The 24,637-nt window shown below is 41.7% G+C and overlaps 1 protein-coding gene across 9 annotated transcripts in view; it reads right to left on the minus strand.

The window, feature by feature from the left end:
* Positions 1-24,637, minus strand: part of SMG7 (SMG7 nonsense mediated mRNA decay factor) — a 54,330-nt gene that overhangs the window by 23,470 nt on the left and 6,223 nt on the right. For 4 of the 9 annotated variants that reach the window (XM_054211420.1, XM_054211421.1, XM_054211422.1 and 1 more), the window contains exons 2-8: positions 7,360-7,391; positions 5,947-6,064; positions 4,843-4,975; positions 2,440-2,611; positions 1,516-1,587; positions 849-999; positions 364-499 (exon numbers count right to left, since the gene is read on the minus strand). In XM_054211420.1, the coding sequence (XP_054067395.1) occupies positions 364-499; positions 849-999; positions 1,516-1,587; positions 2,440-2,611; positions 4,843-4,975; positions 5,947-6,064; positions 7,360-7,391 (814 nt within the window). Of the gene's footprint in view, positions 1-363; positions 500-848; positions 1,000-1,515; positions 1,588-2,439; positions 2,612-4,842; positions 4,976-5,946; positions 6,065-7,359; positions 7,392-22,465; positions 22,618-24,129; positions 24,334-24,359; positions 24,454-24,637 lie in introns of those variants that run through there. The other 5 variants (XM_054211416.1, XM_054211418.1, XM_054211417.1 and 2 more) reach the window with 5 other exon arrangements.

Below are 24,637 nucleotides of genomic sequence, written 5' to 3' on the forward strand. Positions count from 1 at the left end.
ACAAATTAAGGTTGTACTGGAACACAGTTTTTAAAGGGAAACCACTGACAGGAGAGCAAGTTGTCTGAGGAAGATTAAAAGCAGCCTTAATAACCAGTGGGAGCGAATGAACACCATCCATAAAAGCTCTCAAAATTCCTCAGGCAACTGAGCCAAGTCTTCCCAGATGAATCAAGTGCTTTTCACAGGTATCCAAGAACCATCCAGGTTAAAGAGCAGAGAATCAACTGCGGTCGTTGATTTCTCCTCTACTTCCACCATGCATTTAGCATGTGAAAAAGTTATTATTAGACTGTAATTTCAGAACTCAGATGCTAAAAATACTCTCCTCAATACACTAATTAATATGTTGTTAGAACTAACCTTGAACTGCTCTTCCAGCTTTTCTCGAAGAGGGCTCAGCTTCTCCAAGCTCTTACTCAGGTACACATGGCCATGGAATTTAATAAATGCCTTGATGAAGTCAGACACGCTCCATCGAGTCTTCACCTCATCACGACTACATCCAGAACAGAAATACCAGACTTCAGTCTTTGGAATTAGACACAGCTGCACATAACATTACATACTTTTTCTGTGAAGTTCAAGGAAGGAGGAATGTCCAAGCAAAACTACTTTTCCATGTTGGCACAATACGCTTATTTCCTGCATTCATTGATCACACTCAGGAGCATCCCAGACAGAAACTATTCTTTGTTCCATACATGTGTAAGGGTGCTCTGACTGGACGGAGGTCGAGGAACTTCTGTTTCTACTATCAAATATGAATAACTTTTGGCAAGGGAGGTACATCTGGAAGAAGTCTCCTCCATCTTATCTGAGCAGAAATACATGATGCTTTGTCTTACCTTTCCAGTGCTTTAGAAAGTGCTTTTTGCAAGTTAGTGGAGGCAGCTGGGAAAGGAAACTTCACAGCAATGCTTCTGCAGTAGTAGAAAATTGTGGTCAAGTGGTCTCCTTTGGAGGAAGCTAGAATAGCCAACTGATTATAAGGCTGACCTAAGGGAGAAAAAGACATGTTGTCCAACAAGTTGTCATTTTTGAGTGAGTTTGTTTTTTTAAACACGTGCTTTAAAACTGGACAACAAATATGGTGTAAAAAGCTACACACCTGAACTAAAGAAGCTCTTAACTTGGATGAGCAACTTGAAAAACCCCATTTTAGCTACTGGCATGTGAACAAGCAATAAAAGAAAAAATGCTGCTGATAGGCAAGTTTTCATTCACTGTACTTTACAACATACAAATGTAACTCAGTATAATGCAGTAGTGGTGAAGCTGTGCATTAACTTTTTTTTTTTAAATCTTCACAAAAAGGAGACAAGTGACACAGATCAAGTAAACAGCTATTATCCAAATAATTTACTGAGGCATCACGCTTTGTTGCATGGCTGCTTTGGGTATTTTGGGGAGGAAGGTTTATATAAAATCCCAAGTTTCCAACTGCCACACAAGAAAAGCAATACCCCCAATCTTATTTTGGAATTACGAAGCTAAAAGGTATCCCAGACTCACCATTAGAAGGGACAAGCTGAGCTGCATGTCTGTAGTAAGACTCTGCCTGGCTGGTCTGGTTCCTATAGCGAGCTAAGAGAAAAACAAAAAACCCAAGTTGAGACCAAAAAAAAATAATCCTCTTTCCTGCACTTGCCTTAATACAATGCAGTTTACCTGAAGAGCATTTTACTATTACTTTAGAAATAAGCATCAGAACATACCATCACACCAAGCAGCACGAAGATTCAAACCACCAAATTTTAAGGTAGTAGTTGTAGCTCAGATCCTATTGTTACAGCTTACCAGTTCTTATTTAGAGAGATGTGCCAACGCACCACATCCAGACACCTAGAAATATTTTTCGTAATACTTTGCACTATCAGCAACTAGATCTACTTTTAGTTTGTTACAAAAGCAACTGCAGATTCCTGTGAAAACAGAACTTTCTACAACACATAGTTCTACTCTAATCAACACAGAAATAAACCCGTTGAACTTAATGTAAAAAAAACCCTTTGATTATAAAAGGCTGGATTTCTAACTGTTGTCTTTGTATATAAGATTTAAAAGTAATGTTCTGAAACGGAGAAGTATGCTACCCTGCTGCCACAAGCTTTTGTAATAGTTACCGTTGCACCATTGGACTGTGCCTACCAGCTGTAACATGGTTAGTATGCTAGAAGACAGATTCTAGCAAATCACTAGAAAGCTAGTGATTAACTGTCTCCATGCGTTAATGTGTAACACACATTATAAAAGTCTAACAACATTGCTTTCCAGGCCTTTTCCCCTGCAGCAACCACCAAACATACAATCAGCTACCAGCTACTAATTTGGAGCATGTTTGGTCTAGCAGTTGCCCAGGGTATGTACAGATCCCTCTTCCTGAAAGGCTGAACACAGGCAGGACTCATCCCACCTCTTTTTCCTTCAGCAACTCACCAATATCTCCAAGGTGGACAAGGCAGTGCTGGCAGATGTAAGAGCAGGAGCTAGATTGCGGCTTCACTATGGCGCTGGTGTGCGTCTGTTTATTGCTAATGATTCCCAGCTGGGAAGACTTTACACGACATGGCAAGTCTACATTAAAAACTGTGCACAATTCCTGTAATAACTGGAAAGACAGGTCTAGTTTAGTAGCAGGTAGAGATAATCACCAGAAAAGTATTGAAACAACAGACAAAAGTAACAGAGCACCACTCAGAGGCAAGGATTAGCTGAACATATTTGACGTGAACAAGCCTAGGTGACTGAAAGTAAGACTTTACATCACATTCTCCATACAGAAGTCATTGAGCTCCATGCTGCATTATCCTGCCCAGAACCTCCTTCTGTAAGAAAAGAGCTGGGCATCCCAAATCCGTAAGCAATTCGGTTCCCATGATACTTAAAATACCAAGTATGCATCAGTGGATATTGACTATCAAAGCTCTAAAAATCTTGCTGCCGCCTTTTTTTTTTCTTCTTCTTTTTTTTTTTTTCCACAGGCCACTCTTAAGAGGAACACAGTCTTTTTATACCTAGGTGAAGTCACAGCATTCTCTGAAAGGATGAGTAAGGAATGCCACTCCTCTGAAGCAGCAGCTTGTTCCAATGTTAAGAAACAGGACAACCCTCTGAAACTTCAGAGAGAAGCCTGGATAAAACCCAGTCTGTAGGCAACACGAGGCAATCGTGCATAACAGTTCAGTGGCTGAGTTGTCAGTAAATATTTGTGCTAAGCTAACAGACTTTCAAAGAAAAAGGCATCAGCTGCTTGATCAAATATCTCGAAAGCTGATCCAAGGAAAACCTGAACTTTGCCATTCTAATCAGTGCTTTTGAAGTTTTTCCTTATGGAGTCCAGGAAATACTCTGTGAAGCAACAGTCACCACGTAGCAATGAAAAGTGTTTGTTTTACTGTGTTACAGGGTTAAACACCCAAGAATTGACAGACTCTCTCCCAGCTGGGAACGCACTCAGTCTCCAAATAAAACAGACCTGCAGCAGGGTTCCACTTTCAGATAAAAGCATATAGAAAGCCCAGGGCTGACAGACACGCACTTTGTCAACAGCTAAACATGCAATGTGGTGCTTTTGCTTGCTGCAGGAAAAGGTTTGTGTTACACCTCCCTCCCCTTTTGCTCTGCCTTTTATACAGCAGATAAAAATCCCCAAACAAGAGGAATCTCACTGATGAAAGCCAGATAAAAGTGAGAATCCTGACGTCTTCCAACATGCTCGAATTAGGAGAATCCGTGCTCTCTTTAAAGATGTCATTTACACAGGCCTCACAGTTGGAGAGCAGGTATCTTGACTGAGCAAAATCTTTAGACTAAAAATGGGACAATTAACATCTCAGCAGACAGAGGAAGATGACCCAGTCTGCGATGTCATACACAGGAGCAGCACAATTCCCTGATACACCCCAGGGAAGAACAAGGCTTTTGCAAGACAAACCATATAGGTTGTAGGAAACCCTTGGCAACCGCACCACAGCCCGTCAAACCAGCTGCTTCAAATAAGCAGCTTGCAAAAAAAAAAAAAAAACACACAAGGGGAAAAAAAAGTAAAATCAGAGATTCAGGGAAAAAACGTGGGGTTGCCTTGCAGATATTCAGACTCAAACTAGGAACTGACACAGTAAGACTGCCCTACTGTGTGCGTTGGAACCTGAAGACGTGCAAACCAGCTGACAGAAAGTTTTGTCAGACCAGTACTCGAGACAGCCAATTCATCAGCGACAATGTTGCTGCAGCACACACCAAACGAGGCAAAACAAGGAGAGAAAGCCAAGTTAACTTTATTGAGGCCTTTATCACACACCAGCTCTTATCTTCCATAATCTACAAGCTGAAATCTAACATTGGAAAGAGTATGGGCAAAAAAGAGGCAGTAAGGAATAAAAACATGAACAGGAATCGCACCCCTTTTGCAAGTAACTAAAAATTTCACAAGAGATACTTAGTAGTTTAAGAGAAAAGCTCCTGTAACTGAAGTTGGCAATTTTAAATAGCTGTTGACAAAAATAATTGAATTAAGACTAAAGATGTGCTTGTAAGCCTGGGAGTCTTGATTTAAAAAAAAAAACCAGCAAGACATTATATCTTGTAAATGCTACATAATACTCTTGGGGACAACTACCCTACTTAAATACACAGCTATGGTGGGCACTAACTTAGGTATTATGCAGAAAAAAAGCTGTATTCAAATACGTATGCAGTATGTACATAGACACTTCTTGGAAAACATTACCTCAATATTCACCATCAGCGTTAAGAGTTGCAAGGAAGGGACACAGAACAAAGCACAAAATATTAAGGCATCACAAATATATCACAGCCAACGTATTTTTTGCAACTCACCTGTGTGTAGAAGCCACTAGCTGCCTCTAAGAACAGAGAAAGGTTCGCCTGAACTTCGCTCCGATTTGGATTTGCTCTATTTTTCGCCTGACCCTGTAGCGTCGTGATCTGATTTTTAAAGGCATGATTCCAACTGAAAACAAAGTAAGGGTTTTCCTTTTTTTACTCTGGAAGTGTCAATGCAGACAGCATAAGCAACAGGAAAGAACTGTTCCATTAGATAATATCAGACATGAAAATGGAGTATATTAAAATTCAGGCAACGTTTAGATTACAAATAATGTGAAACACAGAAGAATTACCCACCTTTCATAACTACAGAAACCAATCCTGATACTGCATAGCTAACACTGTGTAACAGCATTAATACTTGCTTGTAATTGCTTTGGTTTAGGCAGCATAGAGCTCTCTTCTGAAGACAGGATGTGGGGTATAGGTATTTCAGTTAAAAATCATTCAGCATCTGGAGGCATGAACAGAACAACTCCACCAGCCTACTCATCCTGCTTCCCTCAGAGTGCTGGAAGAACCACATGCTTCTCCTCACTAAACCTGTTATAACCCATGTCTGCATCTTAAATAACAGGGAATGGACTCGGGGCAGGAAGAAAACCCAGCAGGATCTTCCCCTGATACCAGGGTGCTCAGGGCACATTAAGGAAAGTTCTCTCCTGATACTCCTCCCTCTGCCCAGCCCTGCCTCAGAGGGCTTGAAGTGAGGGTCTTTGGCAGCTACTCAACTCCAGTTACACCTTGCTCAAAGCTCCAGGTGATTACATCAGACAAATTTCCTCCTGTCTGGAAACTGTAAGCTTCAGCCCTTGCATGACAGCACAGATGATTCTCTCCCTTCCATCTGGCTCACCGAAACCCACTCCCGCATGACATGGCTGCTGCGAATTGCCAGAGGTAAAACACTAACCTATTGAACGCTCTTCATCGACTCTGCAGTGCTTTCTCATGTTTCACCCACAGCATAGCTTTCATTTTAAAGGAAATACAACAACAATTTCATACAATACAATTGCTTTTCTGGAAGTCTCAGGGTTTCCTGCTCATCAGCCCAGATTACATATATACATACAAATTTACTGAGATACTTACAGGTCCTGCTCCACTTTTTTATCTAAAGCATATTCCAAATCGGTCACTAGCATTTTCTGATATAAGTCCTGTAGAGCCTGTCTGGATGTCCAGACTTCTGCTGGACCCAGCTTCGAATCTGGGCAACAAAAGAAAAAACAAAGACACAACAGTTTTTGTAATACTCAAACTCATGGAGTTATTCCAACTGATTTTCCACTCACCTACCAAAGGACAGAACATAGCACAGTGTAAGACATCCAATGCCAAATACCCGCTTTTATCACAGATTCATCAGAACACCGAAATACAAGAACTACAGAGGGACCAGGGATTAACTGATCAGCCTCCTACAATACCAGAACTAAACATGAGCCAAGTCAGCAGCTGGCAAGTTAAAAAAACCCAAAACCAAAACAGACAGAAGGAGGTGATTCTCCATAAGTCATTAAGCTACAGAACTCCTTGCCACTGGATGATTTAGAAAAATTTCCAGCAGAGCCTGAAAAAATTAGCAGAAATCCGTTAGGGAATGCTAAATAGGACAGTCCCTGGAGCCAACACAGTTGGTATTTAGGAGAACATTGTGGGCAAGTACTATTGCATGCTTGCCATTTTCTAGCTCTTTGGTAGCCATCTGCTTTCCATCACCGAGGCCGAAGGCAAACACTGCTCCCTGCTATCTCAAGCTGCAGAGTCCAACTTCCCATGCCTTGTAAAGTCACCTGAGGCGGGGCTGTGGGAGCACAAGGGATGGGCCTCACCCCAGGGAAACCATTCTGCTGATGGCATAGACACTCCTGCTGGATCAGATGGATCCAGGCAGTTCCAATGTTCCTACAGGGACCACACCAACTGCTACGGGTACTACACTAAGGTGGTAAGCAAGGCTGAGCGTAGGTTCATTATGCAAACTGCTTGTACTGCAGGGTCAACACATTAATATAAAGCATTTCCATTAACACACCCAGCTTAAAACTTCGCTTGTAGCATTTTATAGCATCTACAGGCTGCAATTTCATAACACATGCTGTAGCGTTCAGATCAACATTTCCATCAGCCAGGTTTCTCAAAAACCATCCAGATCCTTGCTAACCCCTAGTACAGCCGTTCCTGTGGTATTCTGGGCAGGAGTCTCTTTCTCATCCCCAAAAGGAGAACTCAATGGGAGAGGAGTAGGGGCATGACCTCCATCTCCAAATGCTTTCAAACACCCAAAGTCAACTTTAAAAATACATGTATTTTTAGAAACAGGAGAGAGGGGCACAGCAGTTAAAATGCTATTTATTTATATAGAGAGGGCAAACCTTTAACATAATGTCACACACTTTCCAGAGAATTCTTAGGAACAATAATCACAAAGAACACAAAAGGAAAACAAAACCAGGAATAAAGTATTAGCAGCTAGATCAACTGTATAATAAAGGTAATTACCTGTCATGTCAGCCTTCAGGACTTCTGCCTGCCTGTAAGAAAGCAATAAAACAATGAATTAGAAACAGACTGATCAAAATAATTGAATTATGCTAAAGCACATTCATGCAACCGTGAGAAAGTGGGGCCAGCTCCAGAGGCTGCCTACAGCCTCCACTGCTGTAGTTTACTCCATGCAGTATGGATTTGAACTACTGCTGTTGAACAGTACGATTTCTTCTAATTCATACCATAATAAAAGCCAACTGTTTACTTCTCCCTGCTTAGCTTAAGTCTCCCTCAGAAGAAATACAAACTAAAAATGCTTACACTCCATTTAAAGCTCCACCTGGCAGCAGCGTCCTGCCAACATTAGTGAAATCTGCTTACCTGTAACTGGGAGTTCGACATTAAGTTGTCACACGTGAAATGCAGTAGCCACCACAGTCAGAGCAAAGCACACTCCCACGGGTACCTGTCAGCACATTGCTACAGCCCTCCTGCCCCTCCATGCTGCACTAGCTTTCCTTCAGGAGAGGCAATAAAAAGACCATGGATTCCACAATTACCTCTCTTCCTTGAGCTGCCTCCCTGAAGTCACGATTTGATCAGGTTTTCAAGAAAAAAAACCAACATACAGAACACACAGAATGAATGGCAACTACAGGCGACCACTGCCTCGCTGAACATCCTCTGCAAACCCCCTCTGCTGCTGGAGGCTGGCAAATCGTTTCTCAAATAGAGGAACACCAGGACACAGCCCTCCATAAATAAATATTTACGAATGGCCATCAATGGCTGGACAGAACAGGCAATCGAGATGCTACGGTTAAGCACGGTGTCAGCAGTACATACTACTTCAGGAGGCAGCGCGGCCGGCCTGTCTGACCGACACAAACTTCCCACAAGGCAGGCAGAGGCAGGGCTGCCTGGTTTGGCCGGATTTTGGCAGAACACATCCCTTTGCTTTTGCTACACTCAAATGCTTACATTTATTTGCAAAGAGTGCAAGCTTTCCATACCAGATGTGGAATCCTCCTAGCATAAAAAAATATCCACTTCACCTGCTTCCCTCAGCAAAAAAATTAGATGGAAGTTGCATTGTGACTAACATGAAAGTCAGATGCCAGCTTGGAAAAGAACGGAGAGCCAGGAGAAAGCACCACCTAAACCCCAAAGAGGCTTCAGGAACAAGCATATATCCTCTCTTGCCAACGTGAAGTTTTTCAAGTTGTTCTGGGTTCTACCTACTGGCCACAAATTACAGGGAAGATTTTGAGATCCACATCAGGATTAAAAAAAATATCATAATGGTGCCAATGCTTCACTACTAAGATATATATTCTAAGTCCCTTCACAAAATTTCTACTTGTTAAATGCAAGAACTATCTATAGCAACTCACCATAGCCACCACAGTGTACCATCCAAGAAGCAACGGGATGCTGCAAGGGCTTTAATTAAGTTAAGAATATCTTAACTGGTGCCAGAGGTAAATCTGTACATTCCTCACCCGCTTCACAAATTTAATCTATTTAAGATAAATTCTTTTAGTTCATTTCTTTCAAGAAGGCATTAAAAATTTTTTCAGCTCCTAACAACAGGGAACACTTGAAGAGATAATCTATTATTACTGACAGACAAGGAAGGAAAATTTTAGATATTGTGTCATGAGAAAGCTGAAAGGCCACGAAACATTTCTGCCTTGTCCACACGAATGGCGTCCAGCCAGCATTGCCACAGCCAGCAGGATGGGAAAGAGCCCATCTTTTCTCCCAGGCAGCTAAGAGCTGAGGAAGGACAGCAACAGGCCCTGAGTGCTGTGCCCCGGAGCCTCTGCGATGCTGACCTGCAAGTCTAGTCGAGCACAAAGCTGAGCCAATTCTGTGATGCTGAGACTTGGCAGCTAGAGATGCCGCTGCTCAGAAGGAAAAGCTGACTTGCTCAGGTGCTGAAGTCTCTCTTTTTTGAAGAGCCAGCTCGTACTTTAAACACCTGCCAGTTGTGCAAACTTTTTCTTTAAGCTGAGAAGACAATCCGTGTTGCCAAAGCCACGAATCCTACCGAGAGGCTCAGCCCGAGCGGGACACGCAGTACTGCTCCAGCAAACGTGAGCCCAAAGTTCTCCTCCAGGCATAAAGGCTCTGCCCTTTAAAAGCCAAGAACTGCTCCTCTGAAAATGACTTGTGCAGAACTAACTTCCTCTATGTTAAGTGTTAATCTTTAAAGGGGAAATACAAATTGCACCACTGTAAGGGCTTTTCTTTTCATAAAGTTTTGCCTAGCTGTTGCCTGGAGAATTTAGATGAAGAGAACCTTAACCTCAACTACATAGTGCAACTGCTGACAGATGCGCAGCCCTAACAATATGGCTAGACCTGAACTTTTACCCAAAAGCTTTTTTTTAAACACCTTTTTGGGAAGACGATACTCATGGTCTTACAAAATGAGAACATTTAGCACCGATCTCTTCACTAGCCGTAAAGCAAACTGCCTTTTATATTTCATAGGCTTGCAAAAAGCTACACTAAAGGGATTATCACTATCATTTTAAATAAAATTTATAGAACTTATCTCCACTTCCTAGAGGCCAAAGGAATTAGTAAAGTAGATCTAACATTAGCATGCTCTCTTTCTCATTTCCACCCAAAACCAACTTTTATTTTAAACAGCTGCATCTTCTGTGGCTGAGCCCAGATAAGAGGGCAGCCTGGGTACCAAACTTGTTCTGTATCAGTGGCAAAATATCAGCATCTCAAGAGAAAAGATGCATTGCCTGTTCCTTTTACAGACCTCACCAAAGAGCGCTGCTGGTGCTCAGAGACTCCTAGTGGGCACAAATCAGAGCTCACTGATAACAGCAAGAGTTTCTGACAGTGCAAATGTCTCCTCATGTTGTCAAGCATCTTTTAGAGCATCCATATATTTTCTTGCACCGTCTTTTATTGAATTTGCATTCGAATGACTCATTCTGGTGCAAATACACGATGCCTGCCAGCAAAATTGGTACAACCTGCTTACACATTTTATTTCAAGAATGTTCTCAAGTACCTCCTTGCCCAGCTGGACTCAGCAGTTCAGTCTTCAAGGCAAGTTTCCCCAAGTTTGTTGGTCCAAAGCCAAAGAAGCACAAACCATAGTTCAAAAAATTATATATCAAGCATTCCATTAGATGACACATCATCTTGATATATTGTGATAGCTACTCTTTATAATTTCCTAACCAAATATAAGTTCAGCCCCATGCTTTAGTTGAACTTGAAACTCACATACAAAAGCCTTCCACTCAATTCAGTAAAACAGTTTGACAGCTAAAGGAATTTTCATTTTATTCAAATACTTGAAAAGCTTCAAAACTTTACTTTAAAACACAGTAGTCAGGAATTTCTTTTGAAGTTCTGAAGGCATAACATATATTAAAATTTAAGTTTCCACAGATGGCAAAGGCAACTTTTCTTCTCTTAAGAACCCGATAGTACATAAAGTCCTGTTTTGCTGTAACTCAGGAACTCAGACACCACGTTTTGCCTGTAATGAACCACCAGATTTTGCAAAGGAAGACAAGACAGACACATTTTGTTTTTCCATTCTCAAGTGTTTACAATTCTTAATAATTAAGTTTTCCCTAAGCAGAAAATGAGTTGTTCCCCTTAAGCTGGTAAACACCAGCTTAAGGAAACCCCACAAATAGAGGGATGTCTCTCCCATACACATTTTCAAGGGTTTAAACCATCACATTGAATAGCTGAAAGGTACATCGAAAGATCATGTGGTCCCACTTACACTTTTACACTAGGACAAGTTTGCTTAATTTGGTCTTAAAACCCTGTAAGAAAAGATCATACAGCCTCCCTGGTTAACTATTCTATTGTTCAGTGATAATTCAAGAGTTCTTTCTGAAATGCCAACCTAAAATCCCTCTGCAGCAAACCAAGTCCTCCCCACAGCACCCCAGCAGCCACGCGGAGGTACTGGTCACTGCCTCCATACAACAGCCACTTGGAAAACAAAAGACTTAAATGCATCTGTTCTCTCTTGTAGGCTAAAAGTGTCGGCCTTCATAAATAAAGTTTTCTAAACCTCTTATTGCCACCTGACTTCGAACTTCATTTGTGTATCACTAAACAAATGGATCTATGTTACTGTTGCCCCCAAAACAGGTCATCTCTGTTTCAGTATATATTCTTCAGTTCTGTTATAACTCAAAGCACACACAATAACAAATTTTCAGTCCTGCATACACCATGCTGCCTCTGTGAGAGGGCAATTTAAGTTCTACGGAAGCACAGTTTTGCTAACAAGCTTCATTATCAAGCACAGAAAAGTAAGTAAAATTAAGCCCAAGTTTTCAAAGCAGCAGTCTTGTGTTACCCAGCTAACACCCGCTATTTCTGAAAGTCTGACAGGTCAAAGTTAAGTTTCACTTACACCACACTCCTCCTCTCACTTGCACAGGGAGGATGAGCCAGGCATGATCTGCTATGGCACGACAAGTTCTACAAAAAACATGGAAAACCCCCAGCCTCACAAAAAAACCCACCACTGAACACAACACACTGCTTTTCACCATGACTAAAGGGGAACTCCACTCGGTTTTCCCCTGGCAGCCCTGAAGCATCAGCAGCTGTATCAGTTCCCTTATCCAATCTCAGTAACACAAACCCCCTGATAAGGAATTGAGGATTTACAGTACTAAAATGGGTAATGAGTCCAGGCATCTGGGCTTATAAAAGCAAACACAATCCAATCACTTGTTCTGTGAATACAAACTAAAAGCCAAATTAAATTTCACTCCAAGCAGGAATTTATATTCCTGCACTTCTCTTCCCTGGAGGTATGCACAGAAATTGTACCACAACGAAAAGTGCCGGCAGCCTAGCGAGCCTTCGCTGGAGGGGACTGCTCATTAAGGGCACTGCCACAAAGTTTTCCTTCCTCTGAAAGGGACTAAGAAGATACAGAACGTATATAGAATAAATGTAGGAAAACTTTCAGTTTGGGAAGGGAAGGTAATTTTTCTATGCTAGCACACTAAAAAGAAAGCCAAATACACTTAACACTGAAAACAAATTATTATTCTTTTTTAATCATTCCAATACGTGGCAAGGCTCACACCGAGAAGGAACTCCAAAGCAACACCCAGCAACTACTACTTTAGATTTTCCTCAAAATAATAGTTGACTTCAACAAAAATTTATAGTGGCTTAATACCTCAGTGGGGTTTTGTTTGTTTGCTTATATTTAAGTACACCCATGCTGATTCAGGGCAGGGGAGAGCAGTAGAAAACACTAACAGCTCAGGTACTGCCTATTCTACAGCAGATTTAGGGGACAGCTGGGTTGCTCAGAAGGCCCTAAACACTGTACCCAAGACAGCATTCACATCCAAGTTCAGTGCTGAGCAAAAATTACTGTCTGATATAAGTGGTTGACAGTATCGCGGAAATAACCATTCTTCCTTCCATTCCTTCCTTGCTAAAATATATAGCTTTATTAGCAGCTTTTAGAGACTCGCTGGGCACTAATCCTTTACAGTCAGTACACTTTGCTAAAGGCTGGATTTTGAAAAATATAGAAATAACTCTGACTTCCCTGAACTAGTCTGTAGACAGCAACTGTATCTCTAACTACAACGTGTCCAAGGAAAATATTTTTATAGCAACCTTCGGATTGTGAACAAACCTAGATTTTTATAGCTGAATAAGAGTAGCAGGGAACTTGTGGATAAACTTCATTCTTTGATATTTCCTTCACCTATTAATTCAACATCACCTAAATACCAGAGGCTCGAGACAGCAGCTCCAGTTAACAGCCTGACACACCTTTTACCAAAAGGGTAACAGGATGGAGTCAGGATTTTGCTGTGGTAGAGGCAGTCCGATACAGATTTCACTTATTTGCTTCTAGACTTTACCTACACACTTATGCATCAGATACATGCTGTTTAACAACTTTTTTCAAGCAGCTTTATCTTTATTGAACAAGTTCTAAATGTTCCAAACTTGCAAGTGTTGCTGTCTAATTTAACTGACCGTAGTTTTCACGAAGTGCTGGAATCACTTCCTTTGGGAGCAGGCAGGTTTCGGTGATGTCAGCTCTTGCTGACATAGCAAGAGATCTTCAGGCTGTGAGTCATCAAGTTAAATGCTCCATGTGCCTTTTCCACTGAAAGGACAGTCTTCACAGATATGGTAATGGAAAACACCTTCAACAGTACCACCTTATTGCCAATTTTATGGGCTAACCAGTTTAAAGCTTATTATTCCTGTTACAGGCAGCTGAAGCCAGGGTACAGCTAATTTCTTTGACCAGTGGCTTTCTCAGGCTATAGCCGTAGATCAAAGCCATACAAACAATTAATTCAGCATCAGTGTAATTGTGCAAGTAAAAAAAACACCTCTGCAAGCAGATGCTAAAGCAAGGCAAGCACCACCTGAATCCAAACCCTCTCCACAGGGAATTCCCCTCTCTTGCCTTCTTGTTCCCACATCAGCTGAGAGGGCTGGTAAGAAATGGGGACACAGCAAGTCATAATAATCATCCTCAAAAAGCAACCACCAAAAGCAACTCTCTCCAAGCTTGATCAGAACTGACTATCATTCTCCCTGGGTAAAAGCACCCTCATAGTCAGTTTCATTCAAACTAACTTTTTTCCCCTCCAGTTTCATGTTAGTCAGTTCCTTTGTATCAAGATTTGAAAAAGATGTGCCCAACAGGTAAAAGCTACACTACGGGAAGTTGATATGTGCTTACTCTCCAATTTAATCTACAGGGAGGGAAATACAAGTCTCCTGCCCTGCTAAGGTTTCTAGCGTTCCGCCACCTCCACCGAAATCCGCACTCCCTCCCGTTACAGCCTAGAGCTTGCATCGCACACAGGAGCAAGCCTGAGCCTCGTCAGAGGAGCAGTGTTGCAAATGTCAGTCAAATGCCTCAGAAATGGGATCTGGTCCATAGGCAGCCATTCAGGATTAGCAATATGACTGTGTCTGTTCTAAAATTTAAGTCAGGAGAGTAACCAGCAAACTAAATACCCAACAATCTGCATTTTTCAATTAAAACAAAAATAGCTTGGAATAAACTTACATTACTAAGACTAGCTCAGGAAAGCTCAGCTACCTTTTTCCATAGTCATTGGGTTGTAAAGATGTTTTTAAAATACTGACTATGCTGTTCTTTAACTTTCCAGCTTGACCCACTACTTATCTGGAATTTTATTGGCGCCATAAGGGAGAAAACTAACCTCTATATGGATGTCGCCCATGAAAGATAAGTGCAAGTACTCCAGTCACCTTTACTTTGTTTACCTTCCAGGAACTGACAACGTAGCTGTGCAGGTAACCCTGACAGTGTTTTCAGTATAGAAAAATAAAGAGCAAATTACCAAAGGATTAAAAACAATTTAATAACTATAAAAAGGCCCACTCGGGAAAGAACAAATCTATACTTAATATGTGTGTCACTTCAAGACATGGATATCTTTTCATATACCAAGGAATACCTTTAAAGATCACGGAGTAGATCATCCTGGAAACTACGCTAAGGCATATGGAAAATAAGGAAGTGATGACAGCCAACATGGTTTCACTAAAGGCAAATTGTGCCTGACAAATTTGGTGGCCTTCTACAATGGTGTTACACTGTTGGTTGATAAGGGAAAAGCAACTGACATCATCTACCTGCACTTGTGTAAGGCATTAGACACTGTCCCACACAACATCCTTGTCTCTAAATTGGAGAGACATGGATTTGATGGATGGACACTCAGTGGATAAGGAACTGGCTGGATGGTCAAACTCAAAGGGTTGCAGTCAATGGATCAATGTCCACTCGCCCCGTCACCAGTGGCGTTCCTCAGGGGTTGGTACTGGGACTGGTGTTGTTTAACATCTTTGTCAGCGACACGGACAGTGGGATTTAGCGCTCCCTCAGCAAGTTTGCTGACAACACCAAGCTGTGTGGCGCAGTCGACATGCTGGAGGGAAGGGATGCCATCCAGAGGGACCTGGACAGGCTAGAGAGGTGGACTTGTGCAAACCTCATGAAATTCAACTAGGCTGAGTGCAAGGTCCTGCACCTGGGTCATGGCAACCCCAGGCACAAATCCAGGTTGGGTGGAGAAGGGATGGAGAGCAGCCCTGAGGAGAAGGAGTTGGGGGTGCTGGTGGACGAGAAGCTCAAGATGAGCTGGCAATGTGCGCTGGCAGCCCAAAAAGCCAACCACATCCTGGGCTGCATCAAAAGAAGCATGGCCAGCAGGGCGAGGGAGGGGATTCTGCCCCTCTGCTCCGCTCTGGTGAGACCCCACCTGGAGTGCTGCATCCAGCTCTGGGGCCCTCAACATCAGAAGGACACGGATCCGTTGGAGCAGGCACAGAGGAGAGCCACAAAGATGATCAGCGGGCTGGAGCCCCTCTGCTGTGAGGACAGGCTGAGAGAGTTGGGGTTCTTCAGCCTGGAGAAGAGAAGGCTCCGGGGAGACCTTATAGTGGCCTTCTAGTCCCTAAAGGGGGCCTACAGGAAAAATGGGAAGTCTAGTGATAGGATGAAGGGTAATGGTTTTAAAATAAAAGAGGGCAGATTTAGATTAGATATTAGGAAGAAGATTTTTCACTATGAGGGTGGCAAGACACTGGCCCAGGCTGCCCACAGAAGCTGTGGATGCCTCATCCCAGGAGGTGTTCAAGGCCAGGTTGGATGGGGCTTTGAGCAGCCTGGTCTGGTGGGAGGTGTCCCTGCCCCAGTGCAGTGCGTGGAACTAGATGATCTTTAAGGACCCTTCCAACTCCAACCATTCTATGATTCTATGAAATTACATTTTCTAATAGGAAACACAGTCAACAAATGAATACACTTATGGAATACTGTTTCCTTATCAGCATCCATACAGTAACACATTTACTGCATTGGCTGACATGTCAGCTTTGCAGCTGACCTGAGAACAAGTCAAAGGCAAAAGGTTTAAGATGGAATACATAATCTGTGTATCTCCTTAATCCTTATAGTACACATTGGACAAGCTAGTTTTCAAATCTAAAGCAATCTAAAGGTGTGATGGCTCAAAAACTTCAAGACTGCCTTCCAATCCCTTCAACCACTGACAGCCACTCCCTTAGAAAGAGACAGTTCTCAGAGAGAAAAGTCCTAAAAGCTCTGCTCACTCACTACCCACAACGAGGAACTTTTGGTAAGCACGCAGAAGGGTTATACTTATGACTACAGTGCTAAGTGAGATACAAGAGGATTGCAGCTGAACTACCTTATTTTCTGTGGTAATCCCCACAATGTTTTGAGACTGAACAAGGAAAAACAAAAGAATTACTTTCTGGACAACAAAAAAAACCCAAACAAGAACCCCCAACAAGTTATGCCCTTGTAATATTACTATCTTTTGCTCTTTCAAATCCACCCTGATTAGCATGCACTCAATATCAGGTTTCAGTTGCGACAAATATACAGTAAACTAGTGCTCATTTGTTATATTACAGTTCCTGACTTGGTAAAATCTTCACTTGTGTTAAGGGACGGAAACTGCAGACAACAGATGTTAAAATAAGTGAACATTATTTAACCTCTTTTAACAGCTTTTGCATTATGAAAACCATGTCCAGAATTATGGAAAATGCAGAAGTGTGAGCATCGAGATCAGCTTCAGATGAATATCATCAAATCAGTTTCAGGAAGTTACGCTATTTAAGCCAGCCTTGCAGAAGCCAGATCAGCTAAGGTCAGGTAGCAGATGCCAACCCTTCCTGGACCCTGTATGGGATCTTCCAGGCAAGCATATAGCATTCAATCAAAGGCTGGTAATTACACAGTCAGTTCAGTGCCACCGTCTTACAACGGGGGATAAAACCTGCCCTCTCGCCTGCCTGTGGAGCTGGAGAGCATAGTGCCTGCAGGTAGCAGCTAGTTACAAAGGCGACATATGTTTCCCCCAGAAAGTCCACCCCACTTTACATGAAAAAGGCAATGTTTGCAACCCTCCACCTCCTTACTTTTAGCTCTAGCAATTTCCTGCTGCCTCTACCTTCCTCTATTAGCTCTGGATAAAAAGCAGAGATATCTTGCTGATTTTCAATGTTTTCCTCTCAATCCCAGACTCTGAAATTATCCCTTCCCCAGTGGCAACGCTGATCCTTATGCTCAGTAACGCTGAGAACAACTCAAATTGACACAGGAGGTAATTACCATTAAAGAGGAGTCAGATATTGGGAATTCAAGATACTGTCTTCCTTGCTAAGCAGCAGATGGAGAAAGAGCAAAAACATTAGATGTCACTGTCAGAGATAGCAAAAATAAAGTATGAGTAACCCCTCATCCTGTGCTTGTAGTAAGTTAACTACGATAGATATGGTGGAGTTCAGCATTCTGAACATGTGTTCGTCATGCAATAATACTGAGATCTATGCCAGATAGACAAAACCTTCAAAAGCATAAGGCCTAAAGCAAAATTATTGATATTTAAATTATTCATTGCAGTCCTTCAGCAATTGTATGAAGCTGTTTTTTGTCCAACAGCACTCATTTTATAAACTCACAATTATGTAAAGATCACACAAAGCACCTATCTGTGCTCAAGTGTGACATACCCAGAAGTTTTAAAATACCTTTTCATAATCAAGAAACTTTTCAGTGCGAAAGGACACTGCACAGTTTAGACAAGGTATGACAAACAACACTCAGATTACAGCCAAGTATGGTCCTAATTGCAAGCTGCATCTTAGAAATTATTTTCAATTCTCCATCTTGAAACTAAATGAAAGCCACACTCTGACAGCACAGCAATGGCATGAAGGCTGAACGCCTGTCAGGGAGAATTATATCATCCATTTACAATAATTAAATGGGTACTCAGTACATTATTGCCAATAGTTTACAGGAGTCTCATTAGCTGTTCCCCGTTCTCTACCAGCCAACACTGTTCTGAAACATACTTTTCACCTAGAGAATATCTGAAGAATTACCTTCCCAAAAAAAGTATAGAAATAAGAAAGGACAAGGGGCAGAATCCTCTACCACCACAGGTTTGATGCAGCTCTACCAAATACAGTAATTGATAATAAAAAAACCCCACAATCATTAAATTCTCACCTCAAAGCAGTCAACCAACGCTATTTACTACATATTTCAGCAAAAGCATAAACATGATAAGGTACCAAGAACACCCATTTGAGCTGCATGGAGCTACATGAAGGAGTTTGTTATTGAACCTCAAATTTGACTTCTGGTTTATCAATGCACGGCTCTCCCGTAGTCCTCTGCTCCTGCTTCTCCTCAGTTCAGCAGTGGCTCATCCTGATGGTATGTCCACTACAATACCCAAGAGTCCACCACCAAAAGATATGTACTGCTGCAGTATGTAAAGCTACTCTTTGGTCTGTGTTCAGCTGAAGGAGAAACCTATGACCAATGCAACCAGCTCAGACCTAGCAAATTTTGTGAGCTCAGGAGCAAAGCAGCACGGATATGCCACTACAAAAACTAACCCCACCTTGGAAGGGTGCAGCTTGAAGCTTTTGAGCCCTGATGAACACAAACAGGTCCTGAGGAAAACCAGCCTGGCTGAAGCGGTGCAGCTCACTCGGCCGAATCTAGCTGAGCTCCACAGCTCTGCTCGCAGCAGGTCAAAGCTGCCTCCACCACAGCCATTGCCCCGCGGAGCGCTGTCAGGTGCTGCCAGTTAACCAGTAACACACCTTTCCCATTTTAAAAACTCACTAATTGGTTATGAGCAAACATCCAAGCAAATTTGTGACTTCCAAGGTTAATCCTTCTTTTGGGCATTAAAAATTTTTATAAAAATAATTTTATTTACAATCTCAATACCTTAGCTGCAGAACTAAAAAAGTCTCTATCTTAAAGAAGTTCACATGATGTTCAGCCAGCTACAAATGAGTATCTGCTTTAGGAATAATGGAAAAGTATGGAAAAGTTCTCGGGTTTAGCAGATCTTTATTGAATGTAAACTCCATAGAAAACAAAAATCTGAATGTAGTTTTCCAGTGTGCAGTCTCCCTTTCAATAGTCAGCCTAGACTTGTTCATTACATTCATTTTACCTTCTGCATCAGCTGAGGAACAGGCTCCATAGCAATGGACTAACACATCCAGCCTGAAGACCAAATCTTAAGGCTAGAAAGGACCTCAAAAGGTTACGTAGCCTATTCCCTCATCCTGGTGTTATTCCTGACAAACATTTGCGTTGCTTGTTTTTGAAGTCCTCCAGAGGCAGACATCTCCATATTCCAAAGCAGCCTATCCCAGCCACCAGAGCTTATCCCAGCTAAACCATTTCCATGTGTCACTACATCTTGCCTTAAAGAATCACAGTATACCTTGGTTTCACCCACTCTGGCTCCTTCCTCTCGCCAAATCCCTCAGCAAACATCACCAGCCTTGCTCAACCCGCTGCTACCCTTGCAAGGTGGCAAAGGGGCAGGGACTGTTCTCACTCTGTTAGGAGACATTTTCTGAACCTTTGCTGCAAATTAAGCAAGGAGGGATGATGCCAGGGAAAGATTCAGCACGTGACTCTACAATTACTGGTTATTCACTCAACACTTGTGCATCACTCGGGTTACACAAGCCAACTCAGCCCTGGCATTTCACTTTGCAACCACAATAGCTTGGATCTCGTCATCAAATGTTGTGTATAGTATACCAGCATGTCCAAAACATTTTAAAATAAAATGATTTTGGCACTGTATTTCAGCACTTGACAATAAAACATGGAAACTATGCGAATCACACTGCTCTAACCCCAAAATCTGAAGTCCATATGTTCAACAGGATTTTCAACTGTACAAATAAAATTTCCTGCAGCTGAGTCCTCAGAGGCCCAAAGATCTTCATGTCTTTCTGATCTGTCATTCCTAAAGATGAGACACTCTTGGCCTCCATCACTTAACACTCCAGCATAGTAGTTTCTGATTTTGTAGTTCTCAAAGAATTATTTCAGGAATTAATAGGATCAGTTATACACGATAGAAAATACATTTTTATAACCATCTTCAATGCAACGTGTACAGAATTTTATCTGATTTTAAAGAGCATCCCAAAATTCTGACTACATAATGTAATGTTACAAGTAGACACATCACTTTTTTTAGTATTCACTTCCACCTACCAAAATAGTCTGTAGTTGTAAAGCAGCATCAGCAAGCATTTGATATCTTCATTAGAAAGATACTGGAAATATCTTTCTGGATACATTCAAGTTTTAGAGATTATTTTAGTCTTTGATATCAAAACCAGGAGAAGGTGAGTACTTCTGCTGAAGCTGGACTGCACACCTGGCGAGCCACAATCCCCTACAACCGTCTTTGCCTCCAGCCCTGTAACTCCTACAGTTTACCTCAAAACAAAATAATTTCTAAAATTAAGTAGTATGGGTACGTTCAAACTGTGTGAAGAAATTGCCAGAAGTTCATGCCCTAGCATAATCTATGCAACATGCTCCTGCATTAAGGCCTTATTAAGATATTCATTCAAATAAATGTCGACGATGCATTTTAGGCAGTTTATCACTTCTTTTCAAGTGAAAGATTTCACATATACTTTCAACTTTGTGCATATTGATGGTATTAAGACAAACTGTAACACCTTCTAGATTTATTGCAAGTTTACTCTCCGTCTTTTAATCATTTAATTTACTATCATTAATCCATACAGAAAAGTAGCCTTCCTTGAATCTCATCTTTTTCTTCATATTGAAATAACATTTCTTCTATTTTACTAGCAACTGCTGGATGTTGGAGCTCTAAGAGCTGCTACAGTTTTCATGTTTTTATACACTCTTGGTGGGTTTACATTTTTCTTTAATACTAAAAAATGTGACTTAAATCCTTTGGACACTATTCTTATTGCCATTCACAAAACCCAGACCCACTAGTAGATTGGCTTTTTCCAGGGAATAGCTGGCTAGATCAAGCCTCCACGCTCAGAAGTTTTGTCCTGGCCTTGTCTTCAACAAGTACTTACACTACTTCAATAAAGACAACTAGCATCTATGCAACAGACAAAAGCCTTGTCCCATCCTTCTTTCTCCCCTGCTTCCTAGGTGCAGATGATTAGCAATTCTGGTTTTAGTTATTATTAAGCTAGTCTGGTAAAACTACCCTAGAGCCTCCTCGTAATGGCTCAAGGGTACCTCAGATTAAGAGTATGAATGCTCAAAAAACCAGCTCTGACTGCAGAAGGAACTGAAGCTGGAGTCTATCAAAGGTTCCTTGCTGGCTACAGGAAACCCTGGTTTAAAAAAAGATTATCACACAGTCGCAGCTGTTTGACACATAGCAATATCCACGTGCTCTCTTCAAATCACAGTGAGACCAAGACAGACACAGCAAAGCAAATACCAAGAGACTTTCACTGCAACAGAAAATACAGTAGCAGAATTTATAAGATTGTCATAAAACAAAAGGGAAATATTGGTCTTCCCAATGGATTATCAAAAATTAATTTCTTTTTATTCCTGACAATACCTGTAGGAAAGTCAAACTGCGATAAATAACATAGAGACCACTGGGGAGTCCAGGGGGGTCTAGAACAAGCTGGTTCCAAACAAACTGCCCTTTGCTGTAGCCTGATCAAACAGGAACAACTACCAAGGCCTCATTAAATTAAGGCACCAAGAAGCACCAAAGTAAGTCTTGAATAAAGACCCTTGACGCCCAAAAGGTCTGTTTTACTGCATCCAAACAAGAAGTCTAATCTCTGCCTAAAGTAATTAAAGAAATTTTCCCCAAGTTCATTTGGCAGAATCAATCTTAAAGGTTTCACTAGAAAAATATTCAGAATTAATTTCTCACTTCCTAGAGAGCAGCTCTCTGAAATAATTCAGCCATATGACAAGGGTGGCCCGCAGACTCAAAACAGAAAATGCTTCAGAGCACAAGGGGGAGGAAATAAAATAAAAATCAGCTTACACATACCAATATTAGATGAAGCAGAGCTGAGTTCAATGGAGCTGAGCACTAGAGGATACTTGCAACACCACAGACAATGAAATTAAAATGAGAAATAGACTGCTGATGTGTTAGAGACATCATAAGTACTTTCGGAAAAATGACATTTCTTTTCCCTAAAGATGGAAGAGAAAATTAACTCTAGCAGGACTCCTAAGTACCTCAAGGGTATCTCTGATTTGAGTCCCATCAGTGAAATTCAGTCTGTCGCCCACGGCTGTGTAACAATCCCAAGAGACTCCTCAGCCTTCTGGTTCCTTATGATAATCCCTTGAGTGCAGAAGCCAGTGTGAATAATCCGAGAAAAGTCCTACTGGAATACAGAAAGAAGAGAAAGCAGGCCTCGTTACTCAAAGAGTTCTTATTCCACCCCAACTCACAGCATTACATTGATCTCAAAGGGTAGCTGCTGATTTAATTCAGAGGAATTGAAATACACAGTATCAACACACTGCTTCAGCCACTTCCCCCTCATTTGGTTGTCTAGGAAGTCCCCAAGCTTACAACCAGAAGTTCCTAAATTCAAATGGAAAGAAAAGCAGTGGCCAGACAGGTCTAGAAATGTGGCCTAAAGGCAGGACTTGGAGCACGACTGCACAAGTGGAAGCTGGTGATGAAACCAGTACGGCTGTAAAGCTACATTCAACAAGATACTGCATGCAACAACACGAGTGCTCAAAAAAACCACCCGCCCTCCCTCCTGGATGAAATAGTGAGAAACTACAGCCCACAAGTCAGCTCCGTGATTCCTCATGTCACTCCACAATAAACATTAAGTTAGCCCTCTGTTCTTTTCACTGCAGTAAGATGGAGAAATGGAGTTAAGATGCTATACCCCTCCCTGAGCACAGAAAAAACTTACATTTTACCAAACACCACTGAAATCTATGACCTCCCTAGTAACACATTAAAAAGTTTAAGAAGTACAGGACCAAAGCATGCAATTCTGCTAATGATTTTAAGGAAACAAATCTGTGGTTTTATTCCCCCCCGCTTGACAGTAGCCCTGCAGTTTTCAAGTGAGATGAGGACAAGCCTCAAGTTCACAGTAACAAAAGCAATAACTAATGTCCTCCCACATATACCCCTTATACATCATAGCTGCATTACTTAACTGCTCTTCCACCATTCCTACTCCAGGGAGTCTGCTCCTATTAGTGAATCTCTGCTGCTGTGAAGATCGCAACATGAAGAATGGCAGTGATGAAGGACACTTAAGACTCTATAACTGCCAGGAGCTCCTCATCCAACAAAATCAGACACGACACTACAGCAAACTGTCCTCTCCTTCCCTAGCCACCATGCACTGCATCTCCAATTGCTCCTCTTCCCTACTGATTTTTGCTGGCTAAGCAGGGCAGGGAAGATGCCAAGGCATCTATCCATCAAGTCACTGCCTTCTCCCATCAACCCAAGCGATCCTGAGCAATGGCTGCAGCCAGCCTTTTCTTAAGTGGGAAGCACCAAGACAGCCGAAAACGTGTGCAATAGCCAATGTGGCAAAACGAAAAGCATGGGCAGCTTCGCATTCCACACAGATTGACTTATAGCTTTTAAGTTGCTTGAGGTAAAAGTTAGTGATACAATTCAGTGTCCAGATCAGCTTATTTAGAGGCAAGAACATCTCACTGGAGCAAGCTAGGCGTACTTGTTACGAAACTGCTATATAGAAGATGCACTCTTAGGACAGAAAAAACAGATGTTACAAGTAGCTTGAACATCACAGTATACTTTATATTGAGTACTTAAATAAAATAGCTAAGCATTCACCAAGCAAATGTGTCTTCCTACCATGCACTGAAATGAAACAAACTCAGTAAAATACCTCCAAACCTCTATATTCAGCCTCCTCAAAATGCTTTGGTACAGATTAAGTGCTCCATCAAAACTTCAGATAAGCATCGCCTGGTTTCACTGCCACAACAGAACCTTCTCCTTTTCAATAAAGATCAAGCTACATACAAATATGCAGGTTAGAACAAGAACTAATGGCTACAAGAATCGTCCCTGCCATCAAAATTAAATAAACACAGCTGTAACTTTACTTACACTAACCTGCACTTCTAGGTCACTGGAACACTGTTTTGCAAGTAACCTCAAAGCACAGCACAAAGAAAGCACGGTAACAGCATCCACAATAAACTCTGTTCTGCAGGGAAAAAAAAAAAAAAAAAAAAAAAAAGGAGAGTCTCAGCCCAGACTGATAACAGGGGTACTAATTGTGACAGTGATACCCGCTATGCCAGGGCACTCAGGGGTTCCTATATTCTAGGAAATGGGGCATTATTTACCAGTGTTATGGGTCAGTGAGCACTTTAATGATAATGAGGGCT

This window comes from Rissa tridactyla, chromosome 8 (genome assembly GCF_028500815.1).
Source record: "Rissa tridactyla isolate bRisTri1 chromosome 8, bRisTri1.patW.cur.20221130, whole genome shotgun sequence".
Classification (NCBI taxonomy): domain Eukaryota; kingdom Metazoa; phylum Chordata; class Aves; order Charadriiformes; family Laridae; genus Rissa; species Rissa tridactyla.